Source organism: Drosophila miranda, chromosome 3 (genome assembly GCF_003369915.1).
Source record: "Drosophila miranda strain MSH22 chromosome 3, D.miranda_PacBio2.1, whole genome shotgun sequence".
In the NCBI taxonomy this organism is placed as follows: Eukaryota; Metazoa; Arthropoda; class Insecta; order Diptera; family Drosophilidae; genus Drosophila; species Drosophila miranda.
The window spans coordinates 701,189-722,829 of record NC_046676.1 but is presented as its reverse complement, the minus strand read 5'-3'; the positions used below and the strand labels follow the sequence as shown (position 1 = coordinate 722,829).

General features: G+C 41.1%; 1 protein-coding gene across 2 annotated transcripts in view; it reads left to right on the top strand.

Moving 5' to 3' along the window:
- LOC117188156 (G protein-coupled receptor kinase 1) overlaps positions 1-21,641 on the top strand; it is a 316,657-nt gene that overhangs the window by 220,108 nt on the left and 74,908 nt on the right. For both annotated transcript variants that reach the window (XM_033391573.1, XM_033391572.1), the window contains 2 exons: positions 14,805-14,905; positions 14,969-15,187. In XM_033391573.1, the coding sequence (XP_033247464.1) occupies positions 14,805-14,905; positions 14,969-15,187 (320 nt within the window). The remainder of the gene's footprint in view (positions 1-14,804; positions 14,906-14,968; positions 15,188-21,641) is intronic.

The following is a 21,641-nucleotide window of genomic DNA, read 5'->3' as shown; positions in this document are numbered from 1 at the left end:
TTATACCCGATACTCAAAATGAGTATTGGGGAATATTAGATTTGTGGTAAAAGTGGATGTGTGTAACGTCCAGAAGGAATCGTTTCCGACCCCATAAAGTATATATATTCAATAGCCGAGTCGATTGAGCCCTGTCTGTCTGTCAGTCTGTCCGTCTGTCCGTCTGTCCGTCCGTCCGTCTGTCCGTCCCTATTAGCGCCTAGTGCTCAAAGACTATAAGAGCTAGAGCAACGATGTTTTGGATCCAGACTTCTGTGATATGTCACTGCTACAAAAATATTTCAAAACTTCGCCCCGCCCACTTCCGCTCCCACAAAGGACGAAAATCTGTGGCATCCACAATTTTAAAGATACGAGAAAACCAAAAACGCAGAATCGTAGAGAATGACCATATCCTTTAGACTGCAGAATTTGAATTAAGATCGTATTATTATTATAGCCAGCATCAAGAAAACAATTTCATTTTTTCTCGCCCTGTCTCTCTCTAACACACACGTAGCATAGCCGGCTTTGCTTAGAGTAAAACATTAGCGCCTAGATCTCAGAGACTATAAAAGCTAGAGCAACCAAATTTGGTATCCACACTCCTAATATATCGGACCGAGACGAGTTTGTTTCAAAATTTCGCCACACCCCCTTCCGCCCCCGCAAAGGATGAAAATCTGGGGATATTCACAAATCTCAGAGACTATTAAGGCTAGAGTAACCAAATTTGGTATCCGCACTCCTGTTAGATCTCACTTTAAAACGTATATCTCAAAATTTCGCCCCACCCCCTTCCGCCCCCACAAAGGACGAAAATCTGTTGCATCCACAATATTGAGGATACGAGAAAACTAAAAACGCAGAATCATAGATAATGATCATATCTATCAGATTGCTGAATCTGGATCAGATCAGATCATTTTTATAGCCAAAAGGAACAAATCAATTTGCACTGGCTACACAGCCCCCGACGTCACGCTACGACTGATTTTCTGTCTCTCTCGCACGCACTCTTTGTCGTGTCGTTTAATATTAGCGGCGTCTGCCGGAGGAGAGCCATACTGACTTAGTATCGGGTATAACTGTAAAGTTGCGGTGTCCGCTGCAACTCACAACGTTCCCCCTCGTTTTATTAAATTATTTAGAGTATGGCCCTAACTATTATTGCTGGGTAGAGAAGTCTCTTCGCCGGAGTCGTGTATGGCTAGTGTAGTAAGTTAAAGCCTACGCAAGTCTTTTGGGATGGGCCAGAACTTTGAGACCTCTGGTTTATTTGTAGATTACTAGTCGGCGAGCGGACGTTTACAAGACAATGTAGGTTACAAGCATTAAATTTCAGTATATTTCTCTTAGCTTCGATGTGTTTACGCCAATAGAGCCGGGTATCCAAACGGACATGTTTACACCTTTGCTCGTTTACATATGTATATGCTAGCTAGCTAGACAGTCTGCTTGCCATTTTTCCAAGGCCATGAAATTTGATCATAAGTGTTAAGTTGCTCTTGTAGGACACTCAGTCGCTCCGATGGTAGTATCATCAGCAAATGTCAAAGTTGTTGTAAGACTGTTTGTCGGTTTATCTGCTGTGTGGATGATATATAGTGTCAGTACAATACTCTCGTCTTTCAAATGCATTTCGAATTTCAGAGGTTATCCGGTTTACTTGTTTAATGGTTCCATGTCTTTCGCGAAATCCAAATTGGTGCATTGGGAATCTACTGTTGACGTGTAGGGTTGATTCAGGATATGATTCAAAAGATTCAAATATCTTTAATAGGCACGGCAGGAGACTGATAGATCTATATAATCACTGGAATGATACATTTCCTTCATTGTTGCGGATAGTATTGAATATATTTTTTGCCCTACTGAATATTATGGTGAGAAAATATTTTTGAGACTTGGTGCTTCAAGACTCTTATAAGTTCTCCTGCTTGGAATATGGCTTCAAGATTATTGGTGGTTAGTCGCAGCGAGCCCTCTCCCCTGTTTGTGTACGTAACGGTTATTCACTCTCGATTGGTGGACATACGCCTGTTTTAGTTTTCTACAGTGGGAATCGTTTGCTGTTCGGGGAGAGTTGCTCCATTTATTATGTTTGAGATCGGTTTTCCTTATCTTCTAGGGATTTGCGTTGTACATGGTCGAATGTAATAGGTCGAAAAATTTTACAAATTCTTAACCATTGAGATAAAAATAATTTTTTTTTATTAGGTGAGTATCGGATTTGAGCATAGCGTCAATGTCATGTTGATCAAGCAACTGGAAGAGCTCGCATTTGTGCTGTGAAATGCCATTCTCATTCCAGAAAGACATATTTAGAGAAAACATTTAAGTAGATTTCTGTTTGATTAGGAGCTCCAAGAGGATATTTTGATTGCGCATAAGTTCCCCATAAAGTATATATATTCTTGATCAGCATCAATAGCCAAGTCGATTGAGCCCTGTCTGTCTGTCCGTCTGTGCGTCCCTATTAGCGCCTAGTGCTCAAAGACTATAAGAGCTAGAGCAACGAAATTTTATATCCGGACTTCTGTGATATGTCACTATTACAAGTATATTTCACCGCCCACTTCCGCCCCCACAAAGGCATCCACAATTGTAAAGATACGAGAAAACCAAAAACGCAGAATCGTAGAGAATGACCACATCCTTTAGACTGCAGAATCTGAATTGAATTGTATCATTATTATAGCCAGAATGAAGAAAACAATTTCATTTTTCTCGCCCTGTCTCTCTTTAACAGACACGTATCATAGACGGCTTTGCTTAGCGAAAAACATTAGCGCCTAGATCTCAGAGACTATAAGAGCTAGAGCAACAAAATTTTATCCACATTCCTATGATATCAAACCTGCACAAGTAAATTTCAAAACTTCGCCCCACCCCCTTCCGCGCCCGCAAAGGACGAAAATCTGTGGCATCCACAAATCTCAGAGACTATTAGACCTGACTGTAGAGCTCACACTGTTACAAAACTATTTGTAACTTTTCACTGCAGAACCTACTGTTACAAGTGTATTTATTTTTGCTCACTGAAGGGTGCTCACTGCTACAAGTGTGTTTCAAAATTTCGCCCCACATCCTTCCGCCCACACAAAAGACGAAAATCTGTGGCAACCAAAATTTTGAAGATAGGAGAAAATTAAAAACGCACAATCATAGAGAATGGCCATATCTACCAGATTGCTGAATCTTGCTACGGTGATCGACGTGCGGATCGGAAGAGCGCATAGAACCGGGAGATCGAGAGCGAGGCAGAGGGCGATGTCACTGGCTGTTAGCTCAGCGCGGTACCCAGCAGCGATAATAGGCTGTTAGCTTGGGGTGCTAACAGCGCGGTTGCCCTGTTACAGCTGCTGCCCGGAACAACTAGCAAGTACGCTAAATTATTAATTAATGAAGATTTGTCTTTGGAATCACAAGTATCACAGAAAAATACATGGAAGCATTTATTGTAATCGCGGCAAAGGTTACGGAAAGATTCATGGTCAGAGTAGTTTGATGGACAGAGGGGAATACGGAGAGGAATGTAATGCCAAGTCGGGCGGGAGAAGCAGCAATACAAATAAGGCTAATCCTAATTAGGCTATAGCCAGATAGCTCAATGTCCTCCTAGTTGGCGATGTCATAAGCGCACAAGCTTGGTACCAAATCAAATTATCAAATCACCCGAATTTCCTGGCTCGAAGACTATCAAGATGCAGGATCAGGCGTAGACCTGCTCGTAACATTCTTTCAGACCTGCCCAACAGGAACATATAATTGTTACCCATATGCCCATATTCCCCGGATTTTTTTGAAAAATAACTAAATTTTTGGTTGACCGTTCTTTAAGGTTCTTAAACAGTAACAGCAAACAACAAAATTGTATTTTTATACCCGATACTCAAAATGAGTATTGGTGTATATTAGATTTGTGGTAAAAGTGGATGTGTGTAACGTCCAGAAGGAATCGTTTCCGACCCCATAAAGTATATATATTCTTGATCAGCATCAATAGCCGAGTCGATTGAGCCCTGTCTGTCTGTCCGTCTGTCCGTCTGTCCGTCTGTCCGTCCGTCCGTCCGTCCGTCTGTCCGTCCCCTTCAGCGCCTAGTGCTCAAAGACTATAAGAGCTAGAGCAATGATGTTTTGGATCCAGACTTCTGTGATATGTCACTGCTACAAAAATATTTCAAAACTTCGCCCCGCCCACTTCCGCCCCTACAAAGGACGAAAATCTGTGGCATCCACATTTTTAAAGATACGATAAAACCAAAAACGCAGAATCGTAGAGGATTAGTATATCTTCTAGAGTGATCTGAACCAGATCGTATAATTATTATAGCCAGAATCAAGAAAACAATTTCATTCTTTCTCACTCTGTCTTTCTCTAACACACAGGTTTTATGGTCGGTTTTGCTAATTGCAAAATATGAGTTCAAGGATCTCAGAACCCATAAGAGCTAGAGCAACCAAATTTGGTATCCACACTCCTGTGATATCGGACCTTGACCGTTTTGTGTCAAAATTTCGCCACACCCCCTTCCGCCCCCGCAAAGGACGAAAATCTGGGGCATCCACAAATCTCAGAGACTATTAACGCTAGAGTAACCAAATTTGGTATTCGCACTTCTGTTAGATCTCAATATAAAATTTCTCGTCAATGTCATGTTGATCAATCAACTGCCAGAGCTCGCATTTGTGCTGTGAAATGCCATTCTCATTCCAGAAAGACATATTTAGAGAAAACATTTAAGTAGATTTCTGTTTGATTAGGAGCTCCAAGAGGATATTTTGATTGCGCATAAGTTCCTGTATCGTTTGTTGTATTGCTACCATTGTATTTGTTATAGTTACCAGCATTGATTCAATTCCACTAGGCAATCGGGATGGATTTGCAGGGGTAGGTTGGCTAGTAATTTCTGGCCACTGTTGCGATGCGTGATGCTGCATTAATCCCGTAGCGAGACTGAGGTGTTCGACTCGTTTGTGTAACTTAACGCCTTAGCAAAATAAACTTCTGGGGTTGTAGTTGATGGTATATACGGCAAGTTTTGTGGGATAACTTTGCTCAGCAGATGGGTCCTCCTTATTTAAGGGGCAAGGCTCAGTGAGATGTACATATATCCCCGCAGGCAATGCAGACTGCGTGTAGGGTGCAATAAGTTTTCGTTTGTCCATATTCGTGACAATTTGTGCATTGGACGGGTTAATTTCGTGTTTGTGGTTCCTCAACGGTGATTCTACGGTGCAGTTGATATTGGAGCTTGTAGATCGGGTGAACTTCATTTTTACCCATAGGTATACAGTGGCGAGCACATGTGGATTTATGTTTATCACTTTTCACTTTAAGCTCCTGTAAAATCTTTAAAAATTAATCAATCCTTGTGATTTTTTTTTTAAAGATTCTTTAATTTAGTGAGAATGAAAAAAGACAATAATTTCAATTCAAAGAGATCCTTTTCCTTAAGAGATTTTAATTTGCTAAAAAAAAATTCATGCTATCCACTTTTGCACGTTTCAAATTTTTTTACGACACGACAGTCTGAGCGTGACGTCGGGCGCTGCGTAGCCACTGCAAATTGATTTGATCCAGATTCAGCAATCTGATAGATATGATCATTATCTATGATTCTGCGTTTTTAGTTTTCTCGTATCCTCAATATTGTGGATGCAACAGTTTTTCGTCTTTTGTGGGGGCGGAAGTGGGTGGGGCAAAATTTTGAGATATACGTTTTATATTGAGATCTAACAGAGGTGCGAATACCAAATTTGGTTACTCTAGCGTTAATAGTCTCTGAGATTTGTGGATGCCCCAGATTTTCGTCCTTTGCGGGGGCGGAAGGGGGTGTGGCGAAATTTTGACACAAACGGTCAAGGTCCGATATCACAGGAGTGTGGATACCAAATTTGGTTGCCCTGGCTCTTATAGGTTCTGAGATCCTTGAACTCATATTTTGCAATTGGCAAAACCGACCATGAAACCTGTGTGTTAGAGAGAGACAGAGCGAGAAAGAATGAAATTGTTTTTTTGATTCTGGCTATAATAATTATACGATCTGGTTCAGATCACTCTAGAAGATATACTCATCCTCTACGATTCTGCGTTTTGGTTTTATCGTATCTTTAAAAATGTGGATGCCACAGATTTTCGTCCTTTGTGGGGGCGAAAGTGGGCGGGGCGAAGTTTTGAATTATTTTTGTAGCAGTGGCATATCACATACGTCTGGATCCAAAACATCGTTGCTCTAGCTCTTATAGTCTTTGAGCACTAGGCGCTGAAGGGGACGGACAGACGGACGGACGGACGGACGGACGGACGGACGGACGGACGGACGGACAGACGGACAGACGGACAGACAGACAGGGCTCAATCGACTCGGCTATTGATGCTGATCAAGAATATATATACTTTATGGGGTCGGAAACGATTCCTTCTGGACGTTACACACATCCAATTATACCACAAATCTAATATACCCCAATACTCATTTTGAGTATCGGGTATAAAAAATCACAAGGATGGATTCATTTTTAAAGATTTTACAGGCGCTTAAAGTGAAAAGTGATAAACATGTATCCACATGTGCTCGCCACTGTACATCAGGAGTCAGATCTACCTTGAAAATTGGCTTCGGAATTTTATTTCTATTTATTATTTTCATAGCCATTTTAACTTCAAAGTACTTATCTTTAAGTCCAGCTATTACCTCATTGACTGAAAATATAATCTTTTGCTACTTTTAAGTTGGTAGGTGTAGTAATTTTGTATCTTTTTGTCAATCGCTAAATTGCTTGTTTTGTTGCAGATGCAGCCCCTTCCGATAAATACTCCATCTCTGGTTTCTTGTCCATCGATAACCATAATTCCATCAGTTCATATAAGATGGGCTTTCGGTATTCCAAAATAGAGCTCTTTCATCAAAACCATTGCTTACCGTGTTTCAATATCCCTGATACCGTCGATAAAATCAATATTCTGGAATCTCTCCAGTAAATCAGCTGGCTCATCCTTGTAAGCCAGACGTGAGAGTGTCGTTTGTTTGTGTCGAACTCTTGATAGGACTGTCCATGTTGTGCAAGCTTGTTAAACCTTGTTAATGACATGTCATCGTTCTAGCCCCTTGTTGGCTCCCTATACCCTATTTGGTGGTTCTCTTGAGAGAATTACCCTGGTGGATGATCTTGGTGTTATGTTGGACCCCAAGTTAAAGTTTTCTGAACACATTTCTACCATGGTAAATAAGGCCATGGGCGTTCTTGTGTTTATAAAGAGGTGGTCAAAGGAAGTTGACGACCCGTATATAACAAAGACTCTCTATACCTCGCTTGTTCGTCCGATCTTAGAATACGGCTCCTGTGTATGGTGCCCTCAGTACAAAGTACACCAGGACCGTATAGAATTAGTACAGAAAAACTTTTTACTCTTTGCTCTGCGGGTCCTTAACTGGGATGCGGGAGTAAGACTCCCATATTACTCTAGTAGACTGCTACTGGTAAACCTCCTATCCTTAGTTAACCGTAGAAAAATGCTTGGTGTGATTTTTATGCACAACTTGATCAGGGGTGACATAGACAGCCCTTATCTGTTGAGCTGCATAAACTTCACGATTCCTATTAGACTTACTAGAAATTTTATACCGTTGTTCCTTCCCCTTTTTAAATCGAATTATTCCTTGCATGAACCGTTTAGGGTCTTATGATCGGATTATAACTCCCTCTACCACATTATATCCACCACTAATCCACTGCCAACCGTGAATAAAGCTAAGGGTGTTTTAGCGTTCATCAAGCGTTGGTCCAAGGAGTTTGACGACCCGTACGTTACGAAAAAACTGTACATCTCGTTAGTACGTCCTATATTGGAGTATTGTTCTTGTGTGTGGAGCCCGCAGTAGAAAGAGCAATTTTTAATTTTTGCCATTCGTAGCTTTAACTGGGACTCGAGTAGAATCTTGCCACACTACCGGTCAAGGCTAAATCTTATTGACCTGTCGTCGTTGCACCATCGCAGAATATGCAATGGCATAATGTTCGTGCACAAGCTCCTTCTCTCTCTTGGGTCAGATTGACTTGGCCGTCCCATCTAGACCTACCCGTACGTTTAGGCCTATCCGTTTACCCATATGTAGGTCTAATTATGCCGAACATGAACCTTTTCGGTTTTATGCCATAATTATAACTCCCTCTGCCTTACCCTATCCCCTGAACTGTCTCTTAAACTAATTGCATGCAATATTTATAATCTAGTGTTCGGGCCAGCCGCTGAAGAATAACCGTAACTTTAACATTATTATTGAATGAGCAGAGAGAGCCGCCTATGTTGTAAAACGTTGACGTTCTGCAGAGCTGCTGCGCTCTCCCGCTAAAGGGGCTCTCTGCCGCCGCCACTTCGGCAACTACTTTGATCTACTGCCGCCACTTCGGCAATCACTTTGATCTAACGCCGTCGTCTATAGTTGTGTTCTATGCTAGCACCTCTGCGCATTGGTTGCATATCGATCTCGCATAAAGTTTATCTGGCAATAGCAAGCAATCGGCTTCCGCTAAGCCACCTAGATAAAATAAAGTTTAACCCAAAATCTCTTTTCATTTTTGAAACACATAGGTGCCAAAAAAGCTTGGCATCTCAAACACCTAGTTCTCTTAGTAAGTTTAGTGATAATTTTCCTCGAATATTAGTCTAACAGCTATCTTTCCTGCATGCTCGCGTAACAGCCTTCTGCTGGTTTCAGACGGGCCACTTGACGGTGCAGTAATTGCATCGCCTCTTGCAAGATGCAGTCATTGCATGTCAACGTCCAAGATGTGAAACATGAGCCCCTATCTTAATGTTTCTGAATTGATCTTTTCCATTTTTGAAAGGGCTCATATGTATTTTAACTATTAGCAGTATCAACCGGGCGGTGGGACTTAGTTGAACTAAGGCTATATCGTTGGAAACATTCATGCTAGACAAAATGGTTTTTTATACCCGATACTCAAAATGAGTATAGGGGTATATTAGGTTTGTGGTGAAAATGGATGTGTGTAACGTCCAGATGAAATCGTTTCCCACCCCATAAAGTATATATATTCTTGATCAGCATCAATAGCATCAATCTATGGCATCCACAATTTCAAAGATACGAGAAAACAGAAAACGCAGAATCGTTATTTTCTAGAGTGCAAAATCGGAGCCAGATCGTTTAAATATTATAGTCAGAATCAAGAAAACAATTTCATTCTCTCTCGCTCTGTCTCGATCCAACACACAGGTTTCATGGTCGGCTTTGCCTATTGCAAAATGTGAGTTACTAGATCTCAGAGACTATAAAAGCTATAGCAACCAAATTTGGTATCCACACTCCTGTGATATCGGACCTTGACAAGTTAGTTTCAAAATTTCGCCACATCCTCTTCCGCCCTCGCAAGGACGAAAATCTGGGACATCCACAAATCTCAGAGACTATCAAGGCTGGAGTAATCAAATTTGGTATCCACACTCCTGTTAGATCTCACTATAAAACGTATATTTCAAAATTTCTCCCCACCCCCTTCTGCCCCACAAAGGACGAAAATCTGTCGCATCCACAATAATGAAGATACAATCATAAAGAATGACCATATCTACCAGATTGCCGAATATGGATCAGATCGGATCATTTTATAGCCAAAAGGAACAAATCAATTTGCAGTGGCTACGTGTCTCCCGCATGCACTCTTTGTCGCTTAAAGGCTATTCACACTGAGCTCCATCCACCATCCATTTCGGGGATGCTCCGTATGGTTTTGTCGTTCCGAAATTTTCCCAGCTAGTTCCCCATCCATTTTTGATGTTCCTAAACCGCTCGTTTCTACGCGATAGTTAGACGATGGTTTTCAAATGCAACTCTGAATAATTGTCAATCACAACGAAAAAATGGTATTCACTGCGAAAACGTAAACAATGATTGTGACAAAATTAACAAAAAACAACAACAATCATGCCTAATGGCTCGGATGTATCATGCTGCTCCACGGGGAAAAGAAGGATCAGCTGACAAAGGGTGGTTTTGAAATCTATTACACGGATGGGTCAGTCGCAGATGGGCATTCCAGCGCCGCTTTCCTGCACGATAGGACAGGTTTTTTAGATAGCTATTACACGCACAAAACCCTTTCCTCGTTGTCCGCCGAGCTCCTTGCTATCGAGAAGGCATTAGACCATGCTATTTTGTACAATTTTCCTCGTGTCGCGCTCCTGACAGACAGCAGAAACGGGGCCCTCATTCTGGCGAAGAACATTCAGGATAACTCTATCGCCTACAAAATCAGAGAAAAGATCCAACAATCCACATCTAAGAACTGTAGAGGTTCACTACATTCCCGGACACGCTAACATCCCTCAGAACACTTCAGTTGACGCAGCAGCCAAAGAAGCCCACAGACGAGGAAAATACTTAGTGGTTAAATGGAACCTTAAAGACGCTATGTGCGAAATACACAGAATCTTAAAAGCAGAATGGGAGAGAGAATACGTCGAGTTTGCTAGTATCAAGCACCGAGGTTACTGCTCGCTTTTCCCCTCAACATCATCCAAACCGTGGTTCCTAAATAAAACTAAGCTTAAAGCCATTGACGCTAAAAGAATCAACAGACTGCTTAGTGGTAACGCATTCGATAGGCACACTCTCGCCAAAATGCATGTGATACATGCGATAGTATCGATAACGCCTCGCATTTAATTTTCAATTGTACAAAGTACAACACAACAAGGCAAAACTTCCCATCTCTAAGAAAATATAATGATATTTACAAATTCTTTGAAAAAGAAAACATCAGCGCGTACCAAACACTAATTGACTTCATCGACGAAATTGATGTAAAGCTATAAACAGTACTCCAACATCTTCTATTCTTTGACTTGGCAATTTCCACCTTCAAAAGGCGGGCGGCCAAATAATCCCACGCTACTCACGGGTAGCTTGGTAACTTAAATCCTAAAAAAAAAAAAAAAAAATAATGGCTCGGAAACATTCGAGGCTGTCGATAAGATTGAATGCGGCATGGGCGAGTCTGCCAGGCTGAAGTTGCAAGTGTGTGGCGAATAAATGGCAGACGACTAACAACATTTGTATGCTCTGTAAATGATTTATTTTATGCATAATTTATTCTTTAATAATGAGTTTTTTTCGGACATTATCGAGTTGGATCTGGACGGATCATGTAGCTCCACCACCTTTTCTGGCAACAAGGGCCCTCGCCAAAGCGAACCAAAAAAGACAACAGAATGATTTATTGGAAGTGCTGAAAAATAAAAATAAATAAGTTTATAATTTGCATTACGGTCTAAACAATATTTTGCGATTGCAGATCGTATCTGTTCTGCTGACTGATTCAAGTCACCAGAACTATTGCTGCTATCGGGCTGTTCGCATAATTTTCTGTTGAACCACAGCCCAAATAATTGCTACACCTTCATCATCCATTATAATATATCAATAGCCGAGTCGATTGAGCCCTGTCCGTCTGTCCGTCCCTATCAGTGCCTAGTGCTCATAGACTATAAGAGCTAGAGCAAATCCGGACTTCTGTGATATGTCACTGTTACAAGAATGTTTAAAAACTTTGCCCCGCCCACTTCCGCCCCCACAAAGGGCGAAAATCTGTGGCATCCACAATTTCAAAGATACGAGAAAACTGAAATCAGAATCGTAGAAGATGACTATATCTTCTAAAGTGCAAAATCTGAAACAGATCGTATAAATATTATAGCCAAAATCAAGAAAACAATTTCATTCCTTCTCGCTCTGTCTCTCTCTAACACACAGGTTTCATGGTCGATTTTGCCAATTGCAAAATGTGAGTTCATGGATCTCAGAGACTATAAGAACTAGAGCAACCAAATTTTTGATCCACACTCTTGTGATATCGGACCTTGACCGTTTGGTCTCAAAATTTCGCCACACCCCCTTCCGCCCCCGCAAAGGACGAAAATTTGGGGCATCCACAAATCTCAGAGACTATTTAGGCTAGAGTAACCAAATTCGGTATCCACACTCCTGTTTGATTTCATTTTAAAACGTATATCTCAAAATTTGGCCCCACCCCTTTCCGCCCCCACAAAGAAGGAAAATCTGTGGCATACACAATATTGAAGATTCGAGAAAACTAAAAACGCACAATCATAGAGAATGACCATATCTATCAGATTGCTGAATCTGGATCAGATCAGATCATTTTTATAGCCAAAAGGAACAAATCAATTTGCAGTGGCTACGCAGCGCCCGACGTCACGCTCAGACTGATTTTCTGTCTCTCTCGTACGCACTCTTTGCCGTGTCGTTCAATATTAGCGGCGTCTGCCGGAGGAGAGCCATACTGACTAAGTATCGGGTATAAATGTGGAGTTGCGGTCTCCGCAGCAACTCACAACGTTCCCTCGTTATTTACATACATATATATACAGGTATGGCTTGCGAAGACTTGGAAAATGCTGTTTTAGACATGAAGTGCCACACAATTACATAAGCATGATTGGTAATACCATGTCGTACGAATGCGAATCAGAAGCTAGCTCCACAGAGCTGGATAAGTTAATGAAAATAATATAAAATACATTTAAATATCACATCAATAAAAAATTGTTGACAACATTATTAATACTTTTTTTTTTTGATTTGTTTTTGAAAATTTGCAGGTGTTTCTTCGTTTTCTTCAAGTTAAGACCTGTTTTTTTTCTGAAAAAACATTGGCAGCACTGGTTACCAATTTCCGATAGGTCTTGCATTTGCCATGACTATTAACTAATCACAAGGCCAATATTTGAAATGTGGTCTGAATCTGAAAATCAATGTTTTTCCCATGGCCAATTTTATGTGGTATGTTCACGGGTCGGAAAACCATCTGCGTTGTTTGTTTTTGTGCATGGTAAATTGTTATATACCAACAGCATCTCGCAAGTAAATATATTCTTCCGCACGCACATACATGTCGACCATAAATTGTTGGCAAAGCTCACGACATCGTAAAATGATGTTGTCTCGGCCGCGTTTAATCATCAAACTATTCGAATAAAAATCCTTCGAGCTAACGTTATTTTTTTCGGCTCCTGTTTAGAAAAAATATATTTAAAATTTATTGAAAATTTATTCTTTAATAACAAATTAACTATGTTCTTAATAACGAATAAATTATCTGCTACGGGATCTCGTTGTTTAAAGTTTACACAATATCCGTCTTGTCCCTTCCAGAAAATTAGTGGATATAGGAGAGCGTCATATGAAAGATGGGTATCACTAATAAACTGAAGATAATTATTTCTTCTTCGAATCACGATTTGTCGCGTAGCTGTACGGTCGCCAACCATGATTCCAGCTGGTGTTCTAGTTGTAGTCTGGTATTGTAGTTTGTGCATGTGTGATTTGAATAATTTCAATAATTCATTGTGCTCATTTAACAGAGCGTCCAGCTCGCTGACGATATGCCTGCCAAAATGTGAATTGAGATGGGGGCACGCGATTGGCGAGTGCACTGACTCATTTTAAATTTGACTGCATGACAATGCGGGCATTCCTTTTCCAAAGTACCAATAATGAATGAGCATAATATTCCACATCAGGCTCATACTGGAATGCTAGTCGAAGAAATAAATTTGATGTAAATGCTTGATGATTGATTTGATACGTCAGTCGACTATGTATCTTCGGGCTACTCTCCGTTCAAGTTGCTTTTGTTAATTTCATTCATCTCGGGCCTCTTGCGATTGTGATTCACGTAACTGCGCCATGCTCACACGCTGATCTGCATTGTTTTCTTGGATTTGTTCACATAAAATTCGTACTCTTATATCTCGCATGGTTCTAGACTTGATCGTTTGACGACTCAAATTGGAGCCTCTGCGTCTTATTGGCATTGCTCAAATATATTAAATTCTCTGGCTGTTTGTAGTTGAACTTCTTCGAAATGGCTTGACCGATTTTCTTGAAATTTGATGTGCTTTCGATTATAAGTTTTTTTTAGATGTTTTCGCTTCCGAGATGAAACGAATAATGTTTCGGCCTACTGAGATTTCATATGTGTATGAAAAAGTTTTATTCAATTTAATATTTTTCATATAATTTTCTTTGAATTTCATGACGCCACATTTACACTAATTCCTATTGGCTCAGATTGGCGATAATTACGTTGGTAATCGTAGTACAAATTTTCTGGGTTTTACAGGTGCTTCAGCTCCAAATGGCTTTGGCGCTTCCCACGATACTATGCCTTAAAACTAATCAATCTGAATCAAACTTTGTCAAAATATAAGGGCGTTTAAAAAAATTATGCATTCCAAAACTTGGCCCGATCAGACCACTGATGAGGTACCTCCCAAAAAAAAAGGACATAGGTCTTTGGGAGGTACCCGAAGGAGGGGTCTGATCGGGATGAAAAATAGATGTTGTCCGATGCGGAGACTTAACCGATAAACACACAAAATTTAACGAAAATCGGTCGGCCCATTTCGGAGGAGATCAGCAACGAAATTGGTGACACGAGAATTTTATATATTAGATATTGTAAAAAACGCAGATTAACTAGGCTGACTATTGTTGTCATGTCGGATTATACTAGAAATATATGTATAGTCTTGGCTCGGAGTAGTTTGGAACAACACGCAAAATCGTCAGAAAATAAAGTCTCTTTGTATAGTAAAATACTCTCTGCTTTCATATTCTCAACCCGAAAAATACTATTGTTAAAACCCAAAAAGGATTTTCAAATGGTAAAAAACATATAAATTGAGTAACTTGGAAGACAATTTTTCCACTGTTGTTCATGTTATATAGTTTTCAGCATAAGTATAATATATATATTGTTTTCTTTGACAGAATGTTGAACTTCCTGAATCATTTTCTGTCGAGCTAAAGAATTTGTTGGAAATGTTACTTCAAAGGGAGGTTTCTAAACGACTCGGTTGCATGGGAAATGGGTGAGATGTTAAAATATTATATTTAATATTAATTACAATATATCGATTTATATATTTCAAAAGCGCTGATGAAGTAAAAATGCACAATTTTTTTTGTGGAATCGACTGGCACCAAGTTTATATTCAAAAATATACTCCCCCATTAGTACCTCCACGAGGAGAAGTAAATGCCGCGGATGCCTTTGATATCGGATCTTTTGATGAGGAAGACACAAAAGGCATTAAGTTAAATGACACCGACCAAGATCTTTACAAGCTTTTCTCGTTGACCATATCGGAAAGGTAAGTTGTAATTTATAAAATACACCGCGGTAAACTATCGAACCTTGTATGCTTTATGCTTTTTTTTCTAATAAGGGTGCCATGATTCAAGTATGTTATCGATTCATCGATTCACTGATACAATATTACAGTCATTTAATTAAACGAATGATTCGATTGCGCTGTCTTTCAGCGCGGTGCAAGAATTCGAAATCACGGCATCCCAATCGTTTTGTTTTAAACGAGTGCCTAAGCTTGCCTCTTCCCGATCAGCAGTAAATATTGGACAGATACAAAGTACTTGTTCAATTCGAATTTAAAAAACCCATGTTCTGTTTAGAGATATGTGACCGTAAGCTCAGTTTCTCCGAACGTTCTACTGACCCACCACTCTTGATACCTGCAGTGGGTTTCCGCCACACACCTGTCCTGGTCTTCGGCTCTGGTTGCAGCGGCGGGCAGATTACCAAGGTCCATGCCAGCCAGCACCGGGGCTGTATCCTCGCAGACGGTGTGTTAGGCGCAGACGCGTAATGCGTAATACATGATGATGGCCCTGACAAGAGAGCAACCCGCCAATGTTAGCCTTTATGTCAGATAGCCGGCTCTGTCTCCCTTTTTTCCTGGAGCTCAACACGACCGATTCGGTTTTGTGCGCTACCAGGCTGGGGTCGTTCTTTTGTCTTGGAGGTCGGATGGCTAGCGATCTCTGTTTCTAGGCGACTCGCTATAAGGCGCTCGAAGAGTTTCCACCTGAGGTTGAGCATGAACTGCACCCTTTATTCTTTGGGGTCTTCCCACTTATAGCTTCGAGCCCGAGGGAAAGACTTACTTCTGCATACAATAGTGGAATGTGTTTCCGGGAATGCAGTGACTTCCTGGTCCTGGCGCTTGGTCCGTCTTCAAGTTCTTAACTGCCTTTAAGAGTTATCTTGCGTCAATTGGTGGCTAGGGAAGGTTTTGGGTGGGGGGCTTATAGATTAGCACCGATTGCGTAGTATATCCGGGCAGGTGGGCATGCTTTGCGCGCTAGCTTAACCATCACCGGCTTGTAAGAAGCTATTGATGGTAGATGGCGATTCGAAATAGTAAGAATCTCAGCTTAGATCTTCTTGAAGACAGTAATATCGACGGACGGCACAATGTCCTCGATCTCCCCAATCTTCTCCTGCACAAGAGCTATACACCTTCTCGTTCTCAATAACGCATATGATTTTCAGCGTGTTTTAGCTGGCTTGGCCGGAGCAGTCACTGTGGGAGTTCTAGCTAAAGCCTGCCTTGTATCGAACACAGACAAATCGGCCTCGTGGATTTGTTGCCGCTGATGTAGCTGCTGTTGGTCCGGAAGTTGGTCCACTGTGGTAACTTTAAATCACCGAAAGCTATTTCAGATGATTTTCCGGCGTGCACGCATCGATGAAAAAGAAAAGCTTCTACCGCCTCTTGCCAAATTCGACAGTCTTGTTGACTTTGCATTGCCCCTTCGTAGCTATCCAGTATCGACTTCTTTCTGCTCTCTTCGCTAATCCGCGAAATCCTGTGAATTGTTTAGGTCGATCATTAGTAGCAAGCCCTGTGTGTCCAATGCTTCCGTACTTCACTTTGGCGTTTGGCTACATCTATGCAGCACTTCATAGCCTGCGCTTCCCTACTCGGTCGTCCATGCGTTGAAGTCGCCTGTGATTCTAACTGGGGAACGGCTGCGTTTATCTTCTGCTATTTCTTTTATTAACTCCTCTTACACGTGGCCACAAAATTGATTTTGTTTTTCCTCTGTAAACCAAGCCAACTTTTATTAATAGATTTGGGGCTTTAAAAATGTTAAATAATTTTTTCCAAACATTTTTAAAAACGTTTTTATAGAGGTTATCTTTTGTACACCTGGTTTTATTGAAAATATTACAGTTCTGAAGAGCAGCTATACCACCATGCGTACCACCATAGTTAAAGCACTTGCTTTTTTTTCAAGGCCGCTCTTACATCTGGCCGCAATTTGCCTCAACGCTATGCACTTATTCTGCCGGATTCGATAGAATGTCTACCCAATACTGATTCTGCCCTCCTGAAAAAACTTCTCCGTAAATTATCTGGGGAATCCGAAATTCATAAAATTGTTATGTTTAATGTTTAGAGTTCAACTATGCACAGTTAAACAGTGTACAAATTATAAAATTATCACAATACAAGGCAGAAGAAAGTTAACTTAAATTATTCATTAAAGAAGATTTTACTTTAGGAGCGCAAGTATCAAAGGAAAAAAGATGGAAAAATTTATTGTGGTCGCGGCAAAGGCTACGGAAAGATTCATGGTCAGAGTAGTTTGAAGGACAGAGAGGATGACGGAGAGGATAATAATGCCTAGTCGGGCGGGATGGGACAGCAATGCTGATAAAACTAATGAGGGCCGAGGATTCAACGTCGCCTAGGATAAGTTTGTGGAGAAATAGAATTCCATGACAAGTCCTACGGCTTTTAAGAGAGTGCAAGTTAATGAGACGCAGCCACCTTTCATAAGAAGGAAGATGTCGACAGGGGTCCCAATTAAGTCCGCGCAGGGCAAAGATAAGGAATTTTTTTGAACGGACTCAAGCATATCTTGATATTTTTGGTAATGGGGAGACCAGATACAGGAACCATATTCCAAGATGGGCCGTACAAGAGACACGTAGAGTAGTTTAGTCGTATAGGGGTCAAAAAATTACTTCGACCATCTTTTGATAAAGCCAAGCACTTTATTCGGCTTTATTCGAAATAGCGGATGTATGAGAATTAAAACATAAGTTAGGAACGAAGATAATGCCTAAGTCATTAACTTTGTACAGGCGTTCCAAGGAAATGTTATTAATTGTGAAGTCAAAAAGGGAAGGCTTGTTGCGATGGAAGGTCATGACGTTACATTTGGAAATGTTTAGAGGAAGAGCGTTAATAATACACCAATTGTTGAGAGCGTCGAGATCCGATTGAAGAAATAACGGGGACACCGGGTCGCTGTAGGAAAAACATAGCTTGACATCATCAGCATAAATTAGGACTCGAGAATTAGTTAAAACTTGGGGAAGATCATTGATAAAGAGGTTAAATAATAAGGGCCCGAGATGGCTACCTTGCGGCACACCCGAAGAGACAAAAACTGGTTTAGAAAGAGAAGATTGGAAGCAGACACGCTGAGAACGATTGCAAAGGTACGCATTAGTGCAGAGAAGAAGTTTGGTCGGAAATCCTAGTAAAGATAGTTTGTGGATGAGTAGATTGTGATTAACTGAGTCGAAAGCTTTACTAAAATCAGTATAAACTACGTCAGTTTGGCATTGCTTTGCAAATCCGGCAGTTACATAGGAGGAAAATTCAAGGAGGTTAGACGAAACTAAGCGACGTTTTACAAATCCGTGCTGTGATTCTGATAACAGGGAACTACAAAAGTGTTGGAGCTGAGAAGTAATAATTTTTTGAAGAGCTTAGGAATGGCAGATAAATTGGAGATACAACGGTAGTTTGAGACGTCTGATTTAGACCCATTTTTATGAATAGGAACTATGTATGATTCCTTCCAGACGGTGGGAAAATCACCAAGCTCGAGAGAGAGGTTTAACAGAATCCGCACAAAGGTTAGACAAATAACATACCACCATAGCACCATTTGCTCCGCCAAATTTTGGCCGGAGCATTTGGTGGTGAAGGAGTTTAAGGCTAAGAAGAAGAATAGGCCCCCCATATCCCTTCCAAATCTTTCCAGTGTGCCACCCTCAACCTCAACTTCCTCTTCCACAACTTCCCGTCTTGCTTCCACCTTTCCAAAAAACTAACTTCTCTTTTAGTAACCTATCAGAATGTAAGAGGCTTGCGTAGTAAGCTCAGCATTCTTTTCCGGGATAGTGTTGCATTTGCTTCCCACGTTATTGTGTTTACTGAAACCTGGTTAAAGCCGGACATTCTTAGTTCCGAGGTTTTGGCAGGTCGGTACACAACTTTTAGAAAGGACCGTTCGTCTCGACGTGCAGGGGGGGTTCTAATTGCAGTGGACTCTTACTTCACGTCGGAACACTTCACAGTCCAAGTTCAACAGGAACTGGAATTCCTGTGTGTAAAACTGATTCTTCCCGCTTTCGCTATATTCATTACTTGCTCGTATATCCCACCTTCTTCGGATATTTCCTTTTATGAGCAGCACTTGTCCGCTTTAACCGCTGTTTCTTCCTCGCTATCTGATAAAGATCGTATGATAGTTCTTGGTGACTTCAACTTGCCAGGAACTGTTTGGTCTTCGGTAAACGAGTCTAGTATCCTAGTGCCCATGTCACGACATGACTTTGTTGACGGCTTGCTTGACCTATCCCTGTCTCAAGTCAACCATGTGAAAAATTCCTTGGGTCGATTGCTTGATCTGTGCTTTGTATCGGATCCGACCATAGTGTTGTTAACCCGAGCCCTTCCGCTCACTATACCTGAAGACGCCTACCACCCTACTTTCGAGGTGTCGCTAGATATAGGACCAACTGTATTGGATCGGTCGAGTAGGCTGCCCGAACGTGTCCGCTGCTTTCGTAAAGCCGAGTTTGCGAAGCTTTATAACCTCATTAGGGATTTTGATTGGTCCGCTTTGTACTTGTGCACTGATATCATAAAAGGCACAAACATTTTTTACAATGCTCTTGGCACATTTTTCGATTCTTGTGTCCCGCTTTCTTGTCCGACTAGATCTGGAAAACCCCCTTGTTTTACCAAAGAGTTATCCAGTCTAAAAAACTTAAAATCAAGACTTTATAAAAAATTTCAAGAAGTGGGTTCTCCTACTTCTCACTCTCGCTATGTATTAGCTCGGTCAAACTTTTCAGTTCTTAATGCTCAATGCTATAAGAACTACCTATCTCGATGCAGGATACGTTTTTCTCAGGACCCTAAACAGTTTTACAGCTTCGTAAACAGTAAGCGTAGAACGTCCGCACACCCATCCTCGCTATCATTTTGTAATACGTCGGCAAATAATGATCAGGCAATTGCCGATCTTTTTGCCCAATTCTTCCAAACCACCTATTCTGACGAAAGCTACTCTGGTCATCCGTACCCATACGGTTTACCGAGGTCGAACGGCATTTTCAGTCCCTTGTTAAATGAATGTTCCCTACTTCATGATCTTCGACTAGTTAAGCCGGTGTTTTCACCGGGTCCAGACGGGGTTCCAGGTTGTGTACTCAGGTACTGCGCCGAGGCTCTGTGTGGACCTTTGCTTAAACTATTCACCCTATCCATTGATTCTTCTTGCTTCCCCCCGATCTGGAAGGAATCGTTTATAATTCCTCTCCATAAAAAAGGTAGCAAGTCTGATGCAAAAAATTATAGAGGTATAGCAAAGTTATCCGCTATTCCCAAAATGTTTGAGAAGGTTTTAACTCCGCACTTGCAACATCTCTGCAAGTCACTTATATCTCCAACTCAGCATGGATTTATAAGGCGGCGATCAACCACCACGAACTTGTTAGAGTTTACCTCTTTCATTATTGAAGGCTTTCAATGTAACTTACAGACGGATGTTATTTACACCGACTTTAGTAAAGCATTCGACTCTGTAAACCATTCCCTTTTAGCACATAAACTTGACCTTTTAGGGTTTCCGCCCAACCTCCTGAGATGGATTTCTAGCTATCTTTGTTCTAGGTCTCAAAGAGTCCTCTTCAAAAACTCCCTCTCTTTCCCAGTAAAGGTTTCTTCGGGAGTACCACAAGGCAGCCATCTAGGCCCCTTACTCTTCACACTCTTTATTAATGACTTACCTTCAGTATTAACATACTCTCGAGTACTTATGTATGCGGATGATGTTAAACTCTGTGTCCAGTACAAGGACATTTCATTTCATTCTCGCTTGCAATCCGATCTCAATAACTTTCAGTCATGGTGTTGTGCAAACTTGTTACACCTTAATGCCTCGAAATGCAAAGTTATGACATTTCATCGTTCTAGCCCTTTGTTGGCTCCTTACACCCTATTTGGTGGTTCTCTTGAGAGAATTACCCTGGTGGATGATCTGGGTGTTATGTTAGACCCCAAGTTAAAGTTTTCCGAACACATTTCTACCATAGTAAATAAGGCCATGAGCGTGCTTGGGTTTATAAAGAGGTGGTCAAAGGAATTTGACGACCCCTATATAAAAAAGACTCTCTATACCTCGCTTGTTCGTCCGATCTTAGAATACGGCTCCTGTGTATGGTGCCCTCAGTACAAAGTACACCAGGACCGTATAGAATCAGTACAGAAAAACTTTTTACTCTTTGCTCTGCGGGGCCTTAACTGGGATGCGGGTGTAAGACTCCCATCTTACTCTAGTAGACTACTATTAGTAAACCTCCCATCCTTAGTTAACCGTAGAAAAATGCTTGGTGTGATATTTATGCACAACTTGATCAGGGGTGACATAGACAGCCCTGATCTGTTGAGCCGCATAAACTTCACGATTCCTATTAGACTGACTAGAAATTTTATA